Below are 19,172 nucleotides of genomic sequence, written 5' to 3' on the forward strand. Positions count from 1 at the left end.
CTTAATTTTTTTCAGCGAAGCCATTTCTTTATGAAAACTGTTCCTACCACGTGTACACATACCTCACGACTTACATACACTGAAAACAGACAAAGCCATGCAAAAGGATGCAAACTATTCATCCTGAAGAGGAATTAATCTTAAAGAATACCAGATCCATCACCTGTTAAACACTGAGTGTTTTACTGTTAAAGTAGTTGCCTGATATCATGTCACTGATATTATTGTTCTTACTCTTAGTAGTCACAGCTCTCTTTATCTCTGTTAATCAGAATTAAAAAAAAGTCCTCTTGAGGCCCATCCCAACTAATGGGCCAGCTATGAGTCAGCACATTCTATTTTCTTGCACCAGTAATCAGTAAGTGGCAGTTTGCTAACATGTACAAACATGAGCAAATACCTGCTGTTACCATTATTCCAAAATGAATAACAACATACCTCAACTAAACCTGTTTAGATATGAAGATTAATAATAATCAGAAAAACAGCTGAATATCGTTGCACTGTATGAAAGACGTTTTGAAGATGAACAGCTTCAGGACTGAGACAATTTCTTTCTCTTCATTTACAAAATGAGGACCAAAAACAATCAAAACAAATGTCAGGGAGAACCGATTTTGGATGACAACATTATCAACAAAGAAGCCAAACAACCAGTGGCATTTTCATTCAGAAGTGAACTTTATTGAACAGTATGAGATTAGATGAGATGAGACAAAATCAAATAAAGATTGGTGACACTTTAGGAAGGAAAAATGTGAATGTCCTAGTGTCTGGCATCTGTATTTGTCATGTATCTTCACTCATTCATTCAGGTTTTTTCTTATCATTTGTCTGTACATTTATGCAAAAATCAGAAACAAAACAATCAGCTGGTTAACACTATCAACCAATTCTCTCTATTTCTCACATATGAACACACAGAAATAATTATTTAGTATTAAGACAAAAGGGTCATTCAGGATAATTTGTTTGGAAAGCCTGATGTTCAAGTCATATACGACCTATAGCTTGTAATCAAGGTTCAAGGGTTCAATGACACCCATGAATAAAACATCATTTAAATTGCAGTGCATTGATCCCAATCAACCATTAAACTTAACTAAAACTTAACTTGAAAAAATAAAAACATGGATGACTAACATATAAAATATACTCAAGGAGAAAAAATGAAAAACAAAATGTCTGCATCGTAATGGCGTGGTGGTTAGGACCATTACAATGAAACCACAACGTCCCTGGTTTAAATCTGACTGGGGAACTTTGCTGCAACGCACACACATGTTCTGTCTCTCTCTGATCTTTAATCAATAAAAAGTGAAAATGTCCTATTCAGGAAAAAAAATCAAAAATCTCAAAATCCTTCTGAATGAAATTTACAACAAGAAAACTCAACATACAATCCTCAAAGAGAACAGGGATAACAACTTGACATAAATGGTTGAGGCCAAATCTCAGAGGCCTCCTGTCTCTACGCAGCAGGTCTGCAGGGATCTTTAGTTGGTAGTCAGGCGTCTGCTGCTTCTCCCCACTGAGCAAAACTGAAACATCCACCAGAAAGACAAACAACAAGACTGTGACATTGAACAGTAACTAGCTGCAACTGTGAGTAAATACATTGTTAGCATTATTTAAAACGGGTTAGAATCAGTGCATCATGTGAACATTTTAACAAAAGTTTTACCAAATCTGTGGTGTTTCTTCTTCTTGGCTTTCCTTCAAGTAATTGAAGTGTTTTTTCACCTCTGCAAGTTCCACTGCGAAATCTAAAACAACACAATTTTGTTTACAAGTGCACTATCAATAACACTATTGGAAATGTCTTGCCATTACTTTCAATAAACATTGAAGGTATTTTTAGAGACTGTCTTCTTTTTTTCTTTTTAACTTTGATACAACTCCTTTACCTGGGAGTGAGTAATCATCTGTCTTGAGTGACAACTCGATTGATTTCTGCATCGTTTCCTTCAGTTCCTTCAAGATGAAAACCTAAGTCAGCATCAGAAACGTTATTAGTTATCACTCACACTGTCAAACAGTGTTTAATATTACACTGAATCCTATGTGATTTGTCTGTCTACATTTGTGTTCAGACCAGACAAAAAAAAAACAAATAGATGACCTAGAATAGTTGATGAATATAAAGATGTCCTGCACAACATGTTTGAGTGTATCATCATTGGATTTGATAGAATGTGACAAACCTTCAGGTCTCTCAGCTGGCCCAACATTACATCTTTAGCCTGCTCAAACATGGTGTTCTTTAAAGAATATACATGCTGCTTGATAGTGTCCCTCATGTTTTTCAGTGAGTCCTTTCCTCTAAATCCTGCTGCTTCTGCAATAAACAGAACAAATATGACAACTACATTTTCTGCACTATGTTAACAATGTAAATGTGTATTTTTACACTACCAGGTTGTATATGTCGTGATCTTTTATCTTACGTTGATAGCAGTCCTGCATGTTTTCCTCGATTGTTGTTGTCAGACTCTTGTAGATTGTTTTCTTGTACTCCCGGATGGTTTTGTTGAGTACAGTCTTAATCTTTTCTTCCTTAGAGAAAAAAACAATACAAAGCAACATATTGAACACATTGAAAACATTTTGCTGTCATCATAGCAAAATGTGTTCCTGGAGACACCTATTGTTATGCTAACTATTACAGAAGTGATTTGAGTATTTTGGCAGGAGTTTCCCTCTGTGGACAGATATTTGTAAGCATGATAACGTTTCAGTGTGCAAGATGCAGTCATTAAAAGCTGTGCAACTGTTTTATATGATATGTTCTTGCATATAAAACCTAACAAATATAGATGCATTAATATGTGTCTAGGGTGAAATCTTGTGGCTGTGGGCTTCCGGCATGTCTAATGCCATCTGGTTGCAGATTATGAATGGGATGTATTGTTCATTTTACATTGTAAAGTTACAATAAAGGAACTCGACTAAGGAGTTAATCCTGTGTGTCATATGTAATCCTGTTACTATGCTACTATGGTGTGTATTGTTTTCTGCTATTATGAAGGATGAGGAGAGACTGTCTCTCTACAGTTATCATATATGCACTGCTGATGTTTGACTCCTGCTTGCTAGCAATAAAGAACTTAAATAAATATTGCATCAAACTTGGTGTTTTGACCAACTATCATCTGCACTAGACAAGCGACTGATTTTCTGTTGCCACAACAGCAGCTAAGATCAAAATAAGAAGATAGATGTGACTATTGATGTTACGGCCGCTGCTGGCTGCCATTTAGCGTGTATTCATTGTATTGTTTCCATGAGTGATTCTACCAGTCATGCAAATCCAGCTGTGTGATTCCCTGTTGAGTATTGGTTCTTCTGGAGCTGAGGCTGTCTACTTCCTGCTTCCTGTTCACTGGCGTCTGTGATTGGTGCTGCAGTGATTTGACCGAATCTACCAATCAAGAGTCTTCAATCAACCCCAGCTGCATTATAAATAGCTTGTGTGCCCTCAGTTCCGCGCGCTGTGAACCAGTGATCAGTTTGCCTCACTGTCGGTTGCATACCATTGTGTGTCTAAGAGTATTTAAAGTGTTGTATTGCCTGTCTGTTGCCCTTCTGAGTGGTTCCAGTCAGTGACGTGAGAATCTTGGTAAACCTATTTTGTTTGATACAAAGTATCAAAGAGTTGGTCACTCTTTTATTTTGAGATCGTTAAGTTGCAGAATAACTGTTTGTTTATTTTGTCCTTTGTATTCTTGTAAGCTTATGGGTGCTGACCTTCTTTTGTTCTTTAGTGTTTTTTTAGCCAAGAGCTAAATAGCTGTCATTTATTCGATTTCATCTTGTGTATTAGTTATTTGTCAGCACCTGTACAGCCTCCTTTTGTTATATTTCCTTGTGCTAGTGCACTCTCCTTGTTTAATTAAACTCCTGACTTTACCCCGAGCCGGTCCAGTTGTCGTATCCCACCTAATTTCTTATCCCAATCACATGTTACTGCTCTCCAAAACGAGCCGGGTCGTAACACTGAGTAATTGGTTAATAATTATGACCAAGTAGTTGTGGTCCAAATGTATACCTGCTGATAGATGTCATTGCTGGTGTGACCCTATCGCAAGATGGTCTCTTGTTAATGCCAAGGTAATATTTCCAGTTTTTCTCATTTCTTCTTATCCTTAAAAAATATATATATATTTACTTATTTATCAATTGTTCTGTTAATCTATCTAATCTTACTTTCACAGAAGGACGTTTGGCGGTCAGCGTTTTATTTATCTGTTAGCACTCTCGCCTCACAGCTAGAAGGTCCTGGGTTGGATTCTCACTGGGGCAGGTCAAGTCTCTGCCAAGTGTGCATATTCTCCCTGTGTTTTCTGGTTTTCATTAGGTTTATTCTCCAGTCACTGCCCATGACCAAGGTACTGGATAAGACCTGGAGTTGGTCTATGTACATTGTTTCTTCTCAGTGTTCAATTCTGTGTAACTTACACAGCAATGCAGTGAATAGATGATAGTTAGATGAATGTTTTCCCTGGACAAACAGCTTGCCAATGGACTAATAAACAGGATGATATTGTTTTCATATTTTACCTCTGTCTTGAGAAATATCAGTTGCAGTTCCACATCTTTGTACTTCTGAATCAGCCCTTCCATGTCAAGGGAAAATGTATTGATGACCCCATTGAATGCTCCACATTTTCTCTCATTTCTGAAACATGTTAACAAATTGCAAGTTCAATGAAGGAAGAACTGACATGTTTAGATTTCAGTAATGAAATTTGTACATATGTATTTTTTGACATAATTCTTATTAACTGTACTGAAAATCTTTTAATTCTGTACATTTTAATATTGTTTTACACCCTAGTTAATTCATTTCTTACGGGAAGGTCTTCTTGAATTCCTCATCAATGCTGTCAGTCAGGCATGCAGCTAACTTGACATTGAAGTTTATTGGTTTCTTGTTTTTTGGTTTGTGGATACCACCGTTCTCAACCACACACTTCAATGTCTTGTGAGCAGCGCTCCCTTTTACTCCTCTCTGAAACAAAACAGAAAAGAGAGAGACAGTTTACATATTCATATGAAACCAAAATCAGTTGTTTTGATTTGATAACGTTTGAAATACATACAGGTTGTAAGATGGACTTTAACACTTTGTCACATGAGCTTTCTGAGTTTTCAACCCCCTCACTCAAGCATTTGTCAAAAGTCATGTAAGCCTCTTCCATGGGTCTTTTAACTTTTTCAAGTTCATGACTTAATTTTTCTTCAAGGTCTTTGCACACACCTGCTGTATTGCCAGCCTGAAATGAAACAGCACATAAAGTATATGAAGAAATGAAACCTTAATGCTTTGGTGATTGCGGTTTGTTTTTGTACAATGTTTTGATATGTGCACATTTAATTCTGAAATTACGTTGCTCATCTTACCACATTTCTGCTGCGGGCCCCTTCAATCAGAGAGAGAATCCCATAAGCTCCAGCCACATAGTTTAGTGTCTCTGAGTGACAGTCATTGAGATCTTGCAGAAATTCCTGGAGTTTGGGTATTTCTGTATAAACCCAAAAAATGCAGTTGCATATATTTATGTTAAACTCTTACATTTATGTGTCATAATCCAATAGGTAATTTCTGTATATACTGTATTTATTTGAGCTGTACATGTTCTGATATCCACAAAGTGTTCATATATGGAGACTTCTCCTACCAGTTTCATCTGGTTCTAGACGTTTTTTCTTGAAAAACTCTCTGGAGCTCACTGTGAACACTTTGAAACATTCATCACTGAAATGTTTCTGACAAAACAAACAAAATTGAAGAGTTTTAAAGCAGGCTTGCAGTTGTAGACAATCTTCGGTTTAGACTTCCTGTCTGTCTATAAAACTCACCTTAACTTTGTTTAGTTTTTTGAATTCTTTGTTCACTTCTTCCTTGGCTCTCATGTTTTTTTTAAATATGAGTGCGCGGACACCAGCTGCTGAACTGTAAGAAAAGATTTGTATGAAGAGGAACATCGTACAGTATGAAGTTTTTTTTGCATACAGTGTTCTTTCCTGTCAAAATTATCTTCTTGTAAACCTGTTACTTTTGTTTCTATAATTCATATCTTAAGCGGTAACACATTATTATTCAACACTGAACTGCACTATTTGTTACAGTAAGAACCGAACAGAACTAATAAATCTTACATTTTTCAAAGTTAATGATACAAAATTATACTATACTACTAATACTACACATTCTTTGTTTTCCCTAGTGCACCAGAAATAGACCAAACTGTATCCACAGAACTGGGTCATATCACTGAAATTACATGAATTGCATTTGCTTGCTCTTACTTGTTTTGAGGACTTGGTATCCTTGGTTGTCTAAATTGGCTGTAAATGGTAAATGGACTTGCATTTCTATAGCGCTTATCCAGTGTACTGACAAAGCACGTTACAACACTTGCCACATTCACCCAGTCATATACTGATGGCAGAGGCTGCCATGTGAGGTCAGGAGCAATTTGGGGTTCAGTATCTTGTTCAACGCCTGCAACATCTTGCTCAAGGTTACTTTGACATGCAGCGCAGCCAATGGGAGCCAGGATTCGAACCAGAGACCTTCCGATCACTAAGGGACCCATTCTACCCTCTGAGCTACAGCCGCCCCAGATGTTAAACATTATTTAAATATCTACTTTGGCATGTTAAATCACTTACTGATCATCCAAATCTTCAACATAATCCGACTTGGTGCAGATAAAATGAATCTGCTGACACTCGCCACCATTTCCCATGATGCTGCTGGCACTTTTCAGGATCTCCCAGGTTTCTTTCTCTGCTGCTGCTCGATTAAGTTCAGTCACAATCCACACAGTAGAACAACTGCCAACAACCTGCAGGAGCATAATCCCCAGGTTACCATAAACACGTACTTTATCACTGCTTTGTAATAATATGATGTAACAGTTTTCTGATAACACAGTAATGCACTTTAAACAGCAGTGCATGCATTTAAATTACCGATTTCCACATTTCATCTCTGCTCTTGTTGCGGTCACCAGTTCCAGGAAGATCCACAATTGTGACATGCTGGAGAAGACGATTCTTTGGCACCCTGACAGTCACACACTTCACTAGTGGCCAATACCATCTCTTTCTGTCTTTACCGTCTCCATCTTTTGAGTCATTTTTTGTGTATTTGACACATTTTGCAGACAGCTCTTTAGCCTGCAACAAATAACAAAAGCAGTTGTATAAATTGATTTAGATACTGGTAGACAAATTCCATACTGTGTGTACTGGTACATGCAGTGGTGCACAGTATAATGTTACCGACCAAAGTGTCAACTGTGTTGCTGAATTCTAACCATATGTACATAAATCTATGGTTATAATAAGTGAACAGTATAATAATATGTTCCAAAGTGGTTTTGAACCCCAGTCTCCTGGGTGAGAGACCTGTATTTGTAATTCTGGAGAATTCAAACTCAGAATTTTGATATTTATGACATTAATATAATTTCAAATACAAATATATTTTATATATATTTTTATTTTATTTTTTCTCATAACTGAATAAACAAGCTGTTCCCAGAGGAAAATAAGGTCCCCAGAACATTGTTTGAAGCTAGAAACATGGCAGGGTCTGCCAAATATAAACAAAGTAAAACAGTATGAAATGTTGTTGTCCTTTTAAGGTCAGTTTGGTTATTCAGTTTATTCAGTCATGACAATGAAGAGAGTTTATTTATGCATTCATTTTGACATTAAAAATCAGTCAGTGAAGATCTCTTCTCCAAAACTGCATAGTGCACCTTTAACCCATTTTTCCACAACAGCTCATTGCAAACATGGGTTTTGTAGTTGGAGTTTAATTGATGGTCCTGGAGCAACATTTTTTATGATGTTCCATGAACTTCATCAACGCGTTTATATGAGATAAACCATGTATACATAATATTTTATCTCACTTACTGATTCACATGTCAAAATTTTCCTCTTGGATTGGAGAAATTCTGGAATTTCTTTGAAATATTTGTTATCCATGAGGTCTTCAGGAGATTTGTTTCTCCATTCTTCTCCATACACCACTGACAGCTTTTCATCAATGTCACGATAATCTTCCTCTTCTTCCTGATCATTTCTCTGATCTGCATTATCCCCAACGAAATTTAACAAGGACCACAACTCGTCTTTCCACTCCTAAAATATAAATTATTGTGTTTGACTTAGTTAAATGGCATGTAACAACAATAATGCCTGCGCTAATTTATCTTTTTGCAGCTATATCATAATTTTCCAACTAGTTTCAAGTAAATCTTGGATCTACACTCATTCAACTAATTTTACCTCTTTTGTGATGAATTCAATGTCCGCCTCATACTTTGGGCTCTTCATGTTGGCCTCCACTTTAATCATGACTGAGGTACATGCACTGATGCTTCCTGAAGGCAGAAGGTTCTTCTCTCCAATGACAGCATTTATCAAAGAGCTCTTTCCAGCCCCAGTTTTACCAAAGACACCAACCAGGACCCTCTTGTCTGTCTCCAAGTTACTGATTTTATTCCTGTTACAACAGATTTAAGTTAAAGTTTAGTTTAAATATTTGTTAATTGATCCATTTCATCCATCCTCATTCTCCTTGACCTAGCTTCTGCGTATGACACAGCCAACCAACTAATCTTCCTCTCCACTCTGGCTGAACTTGGCATCACAGACTCTGCTCTAACCAAGTTTACATCATACCTGAGAAATCGCACCTTTCAGGTCGTATGGAATAGCTCCTTGACCAAACCCTGCTTTCTGGAAACTGGTGTCCTTCAAGGCTCAGTACTAGGACCACTTCTGTTTTCACTATAAACTAAATCACTAGACTATGCAATCACATCATATGGATTCTCTTACCACTGTTATGCAGACGCCAGCCAACTGTTCCTCTCTTTTCCCCCATGCTCTGACACCCAAGTTGCAATGCACATCTCAGCTTGGACAACTGCGCACCACCTCGAGCTCAACGTTCATAAAACTGAACTGCACTTCTCTGTTTCTACCCTTAGTATTTTAATCTTAGCACTTATGTACTTGAGGTATCCTTGACAAATAGCAGCTACTATGCTCAGACGAGGGCTTGAAAATTCTATTTTTTAATTCTTACTTTATTGACGGTGATATGTTGTGGTTTCTTTTTTGTGACAAATGTGCTTACTATAAGTTGCTTTGGACAAAAGCATCTCACATTCATCCTCTATGGTAAAAGTTAGCTGGAAAATAGCTTAATCTTTTAAGAGGTATGATAGTGATTATAAGCACACTGAAAGAGTTGAACTTTTTGACTGTTTAATGGTTTCAGTTGCTGAAAGCATGCAAGAGCTGAAATGCGGCAAAAGTAGAGGCTCATATAACAGGGAATGTTTATATACAAATCTTAATATCTTAATAAACTTAATACTTACCAAAGGAACCTATTGAAGTTACTGTCTTGGTTAGGTAGCCTCTGTTGGACAAACCTCATGATGCTTTTCACATCAGACAATATGATTTCTTCTATAAGAATGCAAAGCAGTGCTTGAATTAGGATGCCTTAGAGTGTATAATCAGGCTTATACTGTGGCCACTTGGGCCACATGATTCTAGGTTGTCTGGGTTGAAAACATCATCCAGTAAAAAAGACAACTTTATATTATTGTGAAATACATGAAGTTAGATATACATTAAGGGCATTCATAAAATGTGTGCTCTTAACTGTTTGAGGCGCTCTGATCTGAGAAGTATTGGCCAAGATATAGAAACAAATGGTAAATAATTCTATTACATTACAGGTTTTCACCATATTATATGTTTTAATTGTTTAAAAAGTAACTTAAATACCTGTAAATGACCCCAGTCCACTGGCATGTTGGCGTTTACTAGGTGGTGAAGGCCATTTGCCGGACTCGCACTGAAGATCCAGCTTTCTCTTTCCTTATTGTTTTTTTTTTTTTTTTTTTAACATACAAAATGTAAACGATTAAAAAAAAATCTGGTTTGCTCAAAACTAAAAGATACAGTGCCCGGCCAAAAAAAAAGTCTCCACCTGGATTTAAGTAAGCAAACAGGTCTCCTATTTGATAATTACCGCATGGGCGATTATCTTTCAGCTGACAAAATGTTATTTAACCCCAAATGATGCAATGAGGAGCTTCTCATTTCTTTAAAGGTCCCACATTATACTGTTTTTCATCAATTTCACACAGCTGTCAGAGGTCAAACAACTCTGTATTGGATATGCATTGCTCCAAACCCATCCGTGGTCCTATGGCTCGCGGAGATGCTTTCGTTCAACTGAACCAGTTTGACCCAGAAATGGACCCAGAAGGAAAGGCTCCTGAAGAAGTACAGACTCTGCAGCAGCAGCAGGACGTTTCAGAATAGTTAGTGTGTCTGAATAATGTTAGTTTGTTCGTATGTGTTGTTACAGTTACTACCATGTAGCTAATGGCTAACAGCTAGTGAAAGCTGTGTTTGTCTCCAACACAGTCTCCAAACTCTTGGACACTGTTCGCATCGTCTCTGTCTCCAGTCTGCACATTTTCCAGACTTTTTACTGTGACAATCAAGGTCAGTCGTAATATTATTAACATTAAACTCGCTTCAAACACCATTGCATAGCGGACCGAAGCAGAGCTAACTAATTAGCCAATTTCCAGCTGACTTCACCGTACTCGTAGGCAACTGTAAATACAATCAAACCGCGGCAACACTTACCTGTGGCTCCGGTGCAGTTGCTGGGTCCTGCATGGTTGGGACTGATCCTTTTACGAGGGTCAGTGTCAAGGCAAAGCCAGCTTTGTACTGACCCTTGTTACTGAAGCAGTCCGACGTGAAGTGGTTAGCACACACGTACAAGCTAACGCGAACCACAGCCAGCAGGTTGTCCATAAAAATGAAACGCAACCGCTGTCTCATGTGTTGTTCTGTAGCTGGGACAGAATATAGGCACTTATGTTGATTTTACAACCAACAACAGAGCAATTTGCGTGTCTAGCTCTGAGCGACGACATTGCAAAACACTGCTATCTTACTGCTGGACACACCAAACTTTACCTCGGGGATGAACGTCCCCCTCTCAGATATCTCCTATCACCGCACAGAGGAGGCCAGCCTATGTAAATGACTCCTTTTGTTACGTAACGAATCTGAATCTGAACAGCCTGTAGGAGCACCGTTTTACCAGTGGGTGGGCTGGGCAGAGACCATATAGGAATCGCTTGTTTTCCTCATTCTGGGAGTTGGCAGGCTCGGGGAGGACCCGTTTATATACGTAGAGACCAGAGAAAACATGTTTTTCATAATATGAGACCTTTAACAACCCTGTCGAAAGACACATCCCGTGGTCATGGAAAAAGATGTTTTTCTGTTTGAGAAGGGTCAAATCATTGGCATGCATCAAGCAGAGAAAACATATAAGGAGATTGTTGAAACTACTAAAACTGGGTTAAGAACTGTCCAACGCATTATTAAAAACTGGAAGGATAATGGGGAACCATCGTCTTTGGGGAAGAAATGTGGTCGGAAAAAATCCTGATTGATCATGATCAGCGATCACTTAAACATTTGGTGAAATCAAATTGTAGAAAAACAACAGTAGAACTCAGGGCTATGTTTAATAGTGAAAGTAAGAACTTTTCCACACGCACAATGTAAAGAGAACTCAAGCAATTGGAACTGAACAGCTGTGTAGACTTAAGAAAACCACTAATCAGTGAGGCTAATCAGAAATTTGCTAGGGAGCATAAAGAATGGACTTTGGAGCAACAGAAGAAGATCATGTGGTCTAATGAGTCCAGAATTACCCTGTTCCAGAGTGATGGGCGCATCAGGGTAAGAAGAGAGGCAGATGAAGTGATGCACCCATCATGCCTAGTGCTTACTGTACAAGCCTGTTGTGGCAGTGCTAGGATCTGGGGTTGCTGCAGTTGGTCAGGTCGAGGTTAAGCAACATTATGTGCCCAAAGAATGAGGTCAGCTGACTACCTGAATATACTGAATGACCAGGTTATTCCATCAATGGGTTTTTTCTTCCCTGATGGCACGGGCATATTCCAAGTTGACAATGCCAGGATTCATCGGGCTAAAATTGTGAAAGAGTGGTTCAGGGAGCATGATACATCATTTTCACATATGGATTGGCAACCACAGAGTCCAGATCATAACCCCATTGAGACTCTTCCATCATCAACACAAGAGCTTGGTGAAAATTAATGAAACACTGGATGGAAATACATTTTGTGACATTGCAGAAGCTTATCGAACAATGCCACAGCATAATCAAAGCTAAAGGTGGTCCGACAAAATACTAGAGTGTGTGACCTTTTTTGTTGGTGGCGACTATTTTTTTGGCCAGGCAGTGTATTGCTACCTTTAAAACATCAACATGAACTCTTCACGTAATCAATAAGATACTAAACTGATACCAACCTTTATCCTTTGTGACACTGGTGGACGGCAAAACCTGAGAATGAATAAGAATGTTGACTCTTTTTTGGATCTGGAAATTATATTCACACAGGCCTTTTCCTTTTAACATGGGTCTTCAGGCTTGAACAAAAATCTTTTCAATTCACACAACAATATCTGTATTTGTGTTCTCAGCCAATCTGGTATGAGCCTGACACAACGCTGGGAAGTAGAGACCAGGAAGGAGATAATGATTGATCACTTGTTCACTTCTTAAGTCAACACTGATTTTAACTCAGTAACAATTCAGTTACTTAGTTGCATAAGCATGAGGAGGAGAGGCATGTTCACTAATTACATTCCTGTGAGAGTAATCTTTACCTGATCTGATTCAGCAGCTTCTAAGCAGATATTAAAACAACCTGTGTGAATGTGATAAAAAAAATATACAAAGATACAAAATTGTGTCAAACTGTAGATGCAGTAACTTACTTGAGGAGGAGAGTCAACTGATTCCTGGTATGATGTGTTTTCTTCTCCCTAAAACAAAACATTCCAATCCAGAATGTTAAACAGTATTATAACTCTGCCTGTCAGCATCATTATTGAGCATTGTTGATGCGCCTGTCAGTGATAAAAAACATATATCTTTATTTGTTAATTAATGAGAACAAATACAGTCAAATATGCTAATGGTGCAGAACATTACCTTTAACAACCTGAATCTTTTCTTGAATATTGCCCTTCGTCCCACTTTTGGTATCAAGTTAGCAATGTCTTGAAAATCAAGGCAGTAAAAACTTTCCTCATCAATGCCTTCATCTGTAACCCAAAAATGTTCATATGAATTTTAGTCATGCAGAAATTACAATTATTTCAATTGCAGCAGAAATGTGTTTAATAAATGGTGAAACAGCGTTTGATTTAATATTTTCTAAAAGTGATACAGCCTCACAGAACAAGCTGATTATTTATTTGATTGTATTTTAAGTATTTGTCACTTTTCAGTCTTGATTTCAGTGCTGCTCTCAAGTTTATTAAGTGCTCTGTCCAGTGCTGTCTGTTTTCCTATGTTCCTCCTGTCTGCCTCGTTTCCTCCTCACCTGCTCTTCCTCCGTGTGTGTAGCTGGAGGTGTGACTACACTGCGCACCTGCTCTTCATCTTCTCATCACCTGCTGACAACATAACCCCAATCTCCCCTCAACTCCGGTGCCAGATTATTCCGTAACACGCGGCGATCACATTGAGCCATACGTCTTGTTCGTAAATACTACGATTCACACGTCCTTTGTTTTTGCCTTTGAAGCTAACACTCGTCCTGTCTGATTCACCTGCAGTAAACCTCGTCGCCGCTCTGCTTCGGTGCCTGCCTGCCAGGCTGACCGAACCCGGACTGCCCGCCTGCACGTCCCATTCAGTCTGGACCTCGCCCCTGCCTATCCCCTCAGCTTCGCCACGAAAATAAACCTTTTCAACTCGCAAGCTCTGTCTCCGGTCTCTGCATTTTGGGTTCACAAAGACTCAAATGTAACATGCTCCTCTTCAAGGTCTTTACTGTGAGTGGTTCTGTAGTCTGAACATGGGCAAGAGTTGCCACAATTAATTAACAATGGTCTCTCCTATTTTCTTAAAATGTCCGACTTGCAAAAATTTGTTCCGGCTTTTTTTATGTAGATGTCTCAGTAGTATTAGTCAAATCAATAATAGATTATTGTCACATATTCCCCTGACTGCAGACCCAGCCACACCCTCGTGCCCTCTCTAACCCTGCTCCCGCCAGTTTCATCACGTGACCTGCTCCGGCCACTTACTCCTCATTCCTCCTGATTACCTCAGTGCAAAGTACGAGGCTCATTTTTTTTACATTTATACAGCACAGGGTTGTCACACAAGGATGCAAGTTGTAGACCATGTATGTCACTCACAAAACCAAATATAATAAATGTATGAAACGTAGTAGTACTATGTACTGACACGTACTGACACTGGCCCACTTCATTTTGCCCTCTGTCAGACTGTCCAGTGTTCATTGTTTCCTGCTTATCTTGATCCTGCTTGCCTGAACCACTCCCTGATTCTGGGACTTTGTTGTCTCGTACCTGGATAATGTTGCCTTTCCGTTCACCTAACTAGTTTCAACATTTGTTAGTTTTGAATTAAAGATGTTGAACTTTGCTGCTCTGTGTCATACTTGTCATGTTATGCCAGTCTTGAGCCAGCACCAATACAATAATATCTGTGTCCAACAAATAACCACGAAAATACTGTACCTTTGAATTTTTGGATATATTCACTGAGGCCCCACTCAGTCAATTTGTTACGGACAAAATCGTCCATGATCAACAGCAACTAGAAGGTCAACATCATAATACAAGCAATCATTATTGTTTGATATTTGGAGCGAAAAGAGACAAGGAAAATGTCTTATTTAATTTCACTGTAATAATACAAGGTTCACAAAGCCATCCATTTCCATATTTAATAAAACAAACATTTCATGGATGTTTAATGATGTAATTCTATCACAACTGAAAACACCTGCTGAACTGAAAGCATTTTAAAATGTATCTTTGTTTTACTCTCCTCTACCTCCTACCACTATAAAAGCTTTGCAATAAAGGACATAAAGGGGCTGAGCTTTACAGAGTGCAGATTTTTAAAAAAGGATAGCAACATTATGTGCACATAATAAATCCATATCACATAAATTACATGGTTATTACTACAAAATAGTGACAAAATAACACAGTAAGTTTCCTACACATTATCATAATTTTTAACTTTAGTTTATCTCTCAGTTTTTAATGCAATGCATTGATGTTATTGTACTTACATTTAGTCTGCTCCTCTTTCCTGCATGAACATGACTCCTCCTGTGCTTGATGAACTCTGAGCTCTTCCTCTTATATCGTCTCCACCCATCGCCAGCGTTCTGTCCTCTCTGCCCATGAAGCAGGTTCAGCACGGTCAGTTCAAATGTGTAAATACAGATGTGTTAATGGAGTGAAGTTGAAGTACAAAGCTACATAAAAAGGAAATAGTGATCTTCAAGTCCCTCAAAACTGTACTTAAGTACTGTGCTAGAGTATTTAGTTACTTTTCCAGCTCTGTTAAAAGGATGAAACGGCAGGAGAGGGTTGTCTAATTATTGGTGCACTGGGGACTCCTGCTGGTTGTTTGGGTTGATGTTAAATCAAAGGATGTTTTTCTATCTTTTAAACTATTTAATATCCTAGATGAGTTTATTTTATTCAAAGCTGCTATATAATTTGCGTAAAGTGTGATGTCAAAAAACAAAGACGTTACGGCCCTGCTGCTGCAAGTGCTTTAGCCCTGCAGTGACTCTAATATCTCCCTTATGTGTTATATGTGTTAATATGGTATATGTTGTGGTATGATATATCAGGTTTGGTGTCACACAGGTGGATTACAATGGTCCTGCTGTCAAACTGGCTTCACTGTTGATGTAATCACCATTTAACAACTGCCACTGCTTATGAAAATCTATCCGATGTAAATCAGGTACAGACTTTCCTATTCCGACGGTAGTGAGAGGCAACCACATGAAAGTACCTCATCAACTTCAGTACAATATGGGTTTGAACATGTTGGAGACATTTAGGAAAATGTCAGTACACAACTCAACCCAATATCTAACAAAGGTCAAGTCGTATTTAGACATTTTAATGCAGACTTCCTAAATTATTGTATCTTTAAGTCATTTTTTGGAAGCAGTGATGTAGAATGTAGAAGATCACATGTTTGTTGTTTTAAGTGTGATTAACAGGTTGAGATCAATACACAGCCTGAGAGTGCTGCCAGAGAACACAACTTCATCAGTGTATCAGAGGCCATCTATGTTCAAAAAGAGATCAAATATTTGGCTCTGGCCAAAGGTTAAGGATCTTTATTTAAATTTCTCAATAAATACTCATCTCAATAAAGATGACTTTAGGAAAGAACTTTTAGTTCTTTATTTGCCATCTCAATAAAGACTTTTTAACCTTTGTACCAGAGGAGTGCCTTGGTTATTTTTTCTGTTCGTGAACTTCAGTACTCCAAAGAGCATCACATTTTGTTTGAAATTCTTGAGCACTCTAGACCTTTTCTTTCTAAGGCCATTTGTGCTTGTATAGTTCATATAATGTGTACTCATACTTTGTAACTAGCTGGTGTATTGTATCTACAGCAGTGTCATTGCATATGTCCAAAACAGGCAAACTCATGCAAAGAGGATTCAAAACATTTACCCTGAAGTGGAAATAACCCATAGGGCATACAAGGTGAGTCACTTTTAAACACAGGGTGTGTCATAATATCATTTGTCAGTTGTGGCCTGAATCGTTGTGATCTGATCATTTATCCTGAGGACGATCTAACCTGAAGACATACCCAGTCAGCCACAGTCATCACACATGAACTGATCAGAGTAGTTAGAAACCTCAGCATGGAAAAATAATCTTTAAACAACACTAATGATTCTCAACCCCATTCATGGCTACATGTTCCAGTTTCTTGCATCAGTCAGTGATGATTTGTTAACATGAATACCTGCAAAATACTTTACACCGACCAGTTAGGGACGATTTATTCACTTATTTGTTGCCTCACCGTAAAACTAATACACTAAATGTGAAAAGTATTTTGTTTGGGTTCTTCTCTTAACCTGTTGGTCAATGAAAGACCAAACAGATATGATTAATAATAAATTAACAGGTTAGATATGGTTTATATACGGCTAGAGATGATGGAGTTTACAGATTTTTTTTTTTTATTTTGACCACTTTCATATGGAATTATTTTGTTGCTATATTGTGTTATTGTTATTGTTTTGCAAATCATACCAGATCCACCACCTGTTAAACACAGTGTTGGTTGCCTGATATCATGTCACTGATATTATAGTTCTTCCTCTTAGCAATCACACTTTACTTTATCTCTGGTTTATAAATGATCTAATCTGAAAGAGCAGAATTTAAAAAAGTTCTCGAGGCCCATCCCTATTTATGGGCCATCTATGAGTTAGCATGTTCCATTTTCTTGCATCAGTAAGCAGTAAGTGGCAGTTTGCTAACATGAACAAACACTTGAACAAATACCTGCAGCTACCAGTGCTCCAAAATGAATAACAACATGCCTCAACTAAACCTGTTTGGATACGAAGATTGATATTTGTCAGATAAACAGATAAACAGCTAAACATCGTTGCCCTGCATGAAAGAAGTTTTTAATATGAACAGCATCACCACTTGTTGTTTTTGATTTTTCAACTCCCTCAATGAGGCATTTTTCAAGAGCCTTAGAAGCCTCTTCCTCGATTCTTTTTGTCTTTTGAACCAGCCTAAAATGAAACAACACATTTAGTATTGTAGCAGTTCAGACAATGATACTATACTGAGAACTTATCAGCTTCTTTCTTTTGTTTTCAAGACAATAATTATTATACCTTTTTTCTTGCCTTTAGTCTTTCTCAATAAAAAACAATTTTTTCCAACTATAACTGTTGGGCAATGTTGTTGCTCCACACATCACACCTGCTCCATGACGAAGTGAGACTTATTTGAATAATAATAACAAGTGTGTTGGGGATAATAACTGCAAAGATTTTTACACAAATCAGTTGGGGCTGATTTCTTTACTCATTTGTTGCGTCGCCGTGAAACATATAAACTAAATGTGAAAAGTATTTTGTCTGGGCTTCTCTTTATCTGTTGGTTCATTTGGTCACTTTCAGATGGAATTATTGTTACTGTGTTGTTTTGTGTCATATAACTTTTTCAGTAAAGTAATTTCTTTATGAAAATAGTTCCTACCACGTGTTCACTCACGACTTACATAAACTGAAAACAGACAAATCCATGCAAAAGGGATGCACACTATTTATCCTAAAGAGGAATTAACTCTTAAAGAATATCAGATCGTATGGTTACATTGTAACCTTGGTTCTCTGAGTGAAGAGATTATCTCTCCACTCCGTGGATATGACCCCCGCTGCTTGTCAGGGCACTTGGATATTTCTTTAAGACACACCGGCTTGCCCGCTAACGCCTCATTGCGTAGCTATAAAGCACCTGCGCCGGCGTGTAATCACTGATAGTTTGAGCGAAACGTGTCTCTGAGCGGCCTAGGGGCTGGAGAGATAGTCTCTTCACTCAGAGAACCAAGGTTACAATGTAACCATACGTTCTCTATCGTCTCGAGACTATCTCTCCACTCCGTTACATATTCCATATGTACGGGGTAGATCTTTAAGACACCCCGTGAGGAGACAGTGCAACCCACAATCCCATGTGCAACAAACAAACTATTTACAAATGTACACTATATACAACTCCCTGGAGCAGGCCCTGCAAGTCGCTAGGGCCGGCCATGGGAGGGAAGGGCTGCCGGGGGAGCCCGCAAGACGCAAGACTGACCCAAGGGGGACAGGCAAGGGCCCCGCAAGACGCAGGGGCCAGCCTGTTCACGGAGCAACCGCTCAATCAGCCCGCAAGACGCAAGGCTGAGGGGGAGACAAAAATGCCTACCATCGGGCCACGCCCAGCACACGCTCCCCAAAGGAGGGGCTGGCGGCCACATTCAACCGGTAGAACCTGGTAAAGGTTGACTGGGACGACCACGTGGTGGTGGAGCATATGGAAGCAAGGGAAGCCCCCCGCCACAAGGCCCATGAGGCTGCCACACCTCGAGTGGAGTGTGCCTGGACCCCTGGTGGAACAGGCGCACCTGACAGCGCATAAGCCTGACGGATCATGTCCACAACCCAGTGCGACAG

General features: G+C 38.7%; 1 protein-coding gene across 1 annotated transcript; it reads right to left on the minus strand.

The window, feature by feature from the left end:
• Window positions 1-1,356: 1,356 nt before the first annotated feature.
• Window positions 1,357-14,734, minus strand: LOC115575310 (nuclear GTPase SLIP-GC-like). Its single transcript, XM_030407244.1, has 21 exons — window positions 14,668-14,734; window positions 13,106-13,218; window positions 12,889-12,936; window positions 12,418-12,451; window positions 9,829-9,921; window positions 9,414-9,504; window positions 8,311-8,527; window positions 7,936-8,163; window positions 6,982-7,188; window positions 6,679-6,854; window positions 5,863-5,956; window positions 5,682-5,769; window positions 5,404-5,525; window positions 5,103-5,276; window positions 4,854-5,011; window positions 4,561-4,678; window positions 2,448-2,556; window positions 2,205-2,338; window positions 1,908-1,989; window positions 1,685-1,766; window positions 1,357-1,541 (listed from the first exon to the last, which is right to left on the minus strand). Exons 1-21 carry the CDS (start codon window positions 14,732-14,734, stop codon window positions 1,508-1,510), a joined length of 2,469 nt encoding a protein of 822 aa, XP_030263104.1. The 3' UTR covers window positions 1,357-1,507.
• Between the last annotated feature and the right edge of the window lie 4,438 nt (window positions 14,735-19,172).

This window comes from Sparus aurata, chromosome 23 (assembly GCF_900880675.1).
Source record: "Sparus aurata chromosome 23, fSpaAur1.1, whole genome shotgun sequence".
NCBI classification, from domain to species: Eukaryota; Metazoa; Chordata; class Actinopteri; order Spariformes; family Sparidae; genus Sparus; species Sparus aurata.

What these genes read in the sequence shown, in the direction of transcription:
- LOC115575310 (XM_030407244.1), bottom strand. Translation starts at nt 14,734, where the DNA reads ATGGACGATTTTGTCCGTAACAAATTGACTGAGTGGGGCCTCAGTGAA. An exon ending in TGGACTGGGGTCATTTACAG is followed by an intron (nt 9,505 to 9,828) that starts GTATTTAAGTTA and finishes GCATTCTTATAG; the next exon opens with AAGAAATCATATTGTCTGAT. An exon ending in GCCAGCTGAGAGACCTGAAG is followed by an intron (nt 1,990 to 2,204) that starts GTTTGTCACATT and finishes ATGCTGACTTAG; the next exon opens with GTTTTCATCTTGAAGGAACT.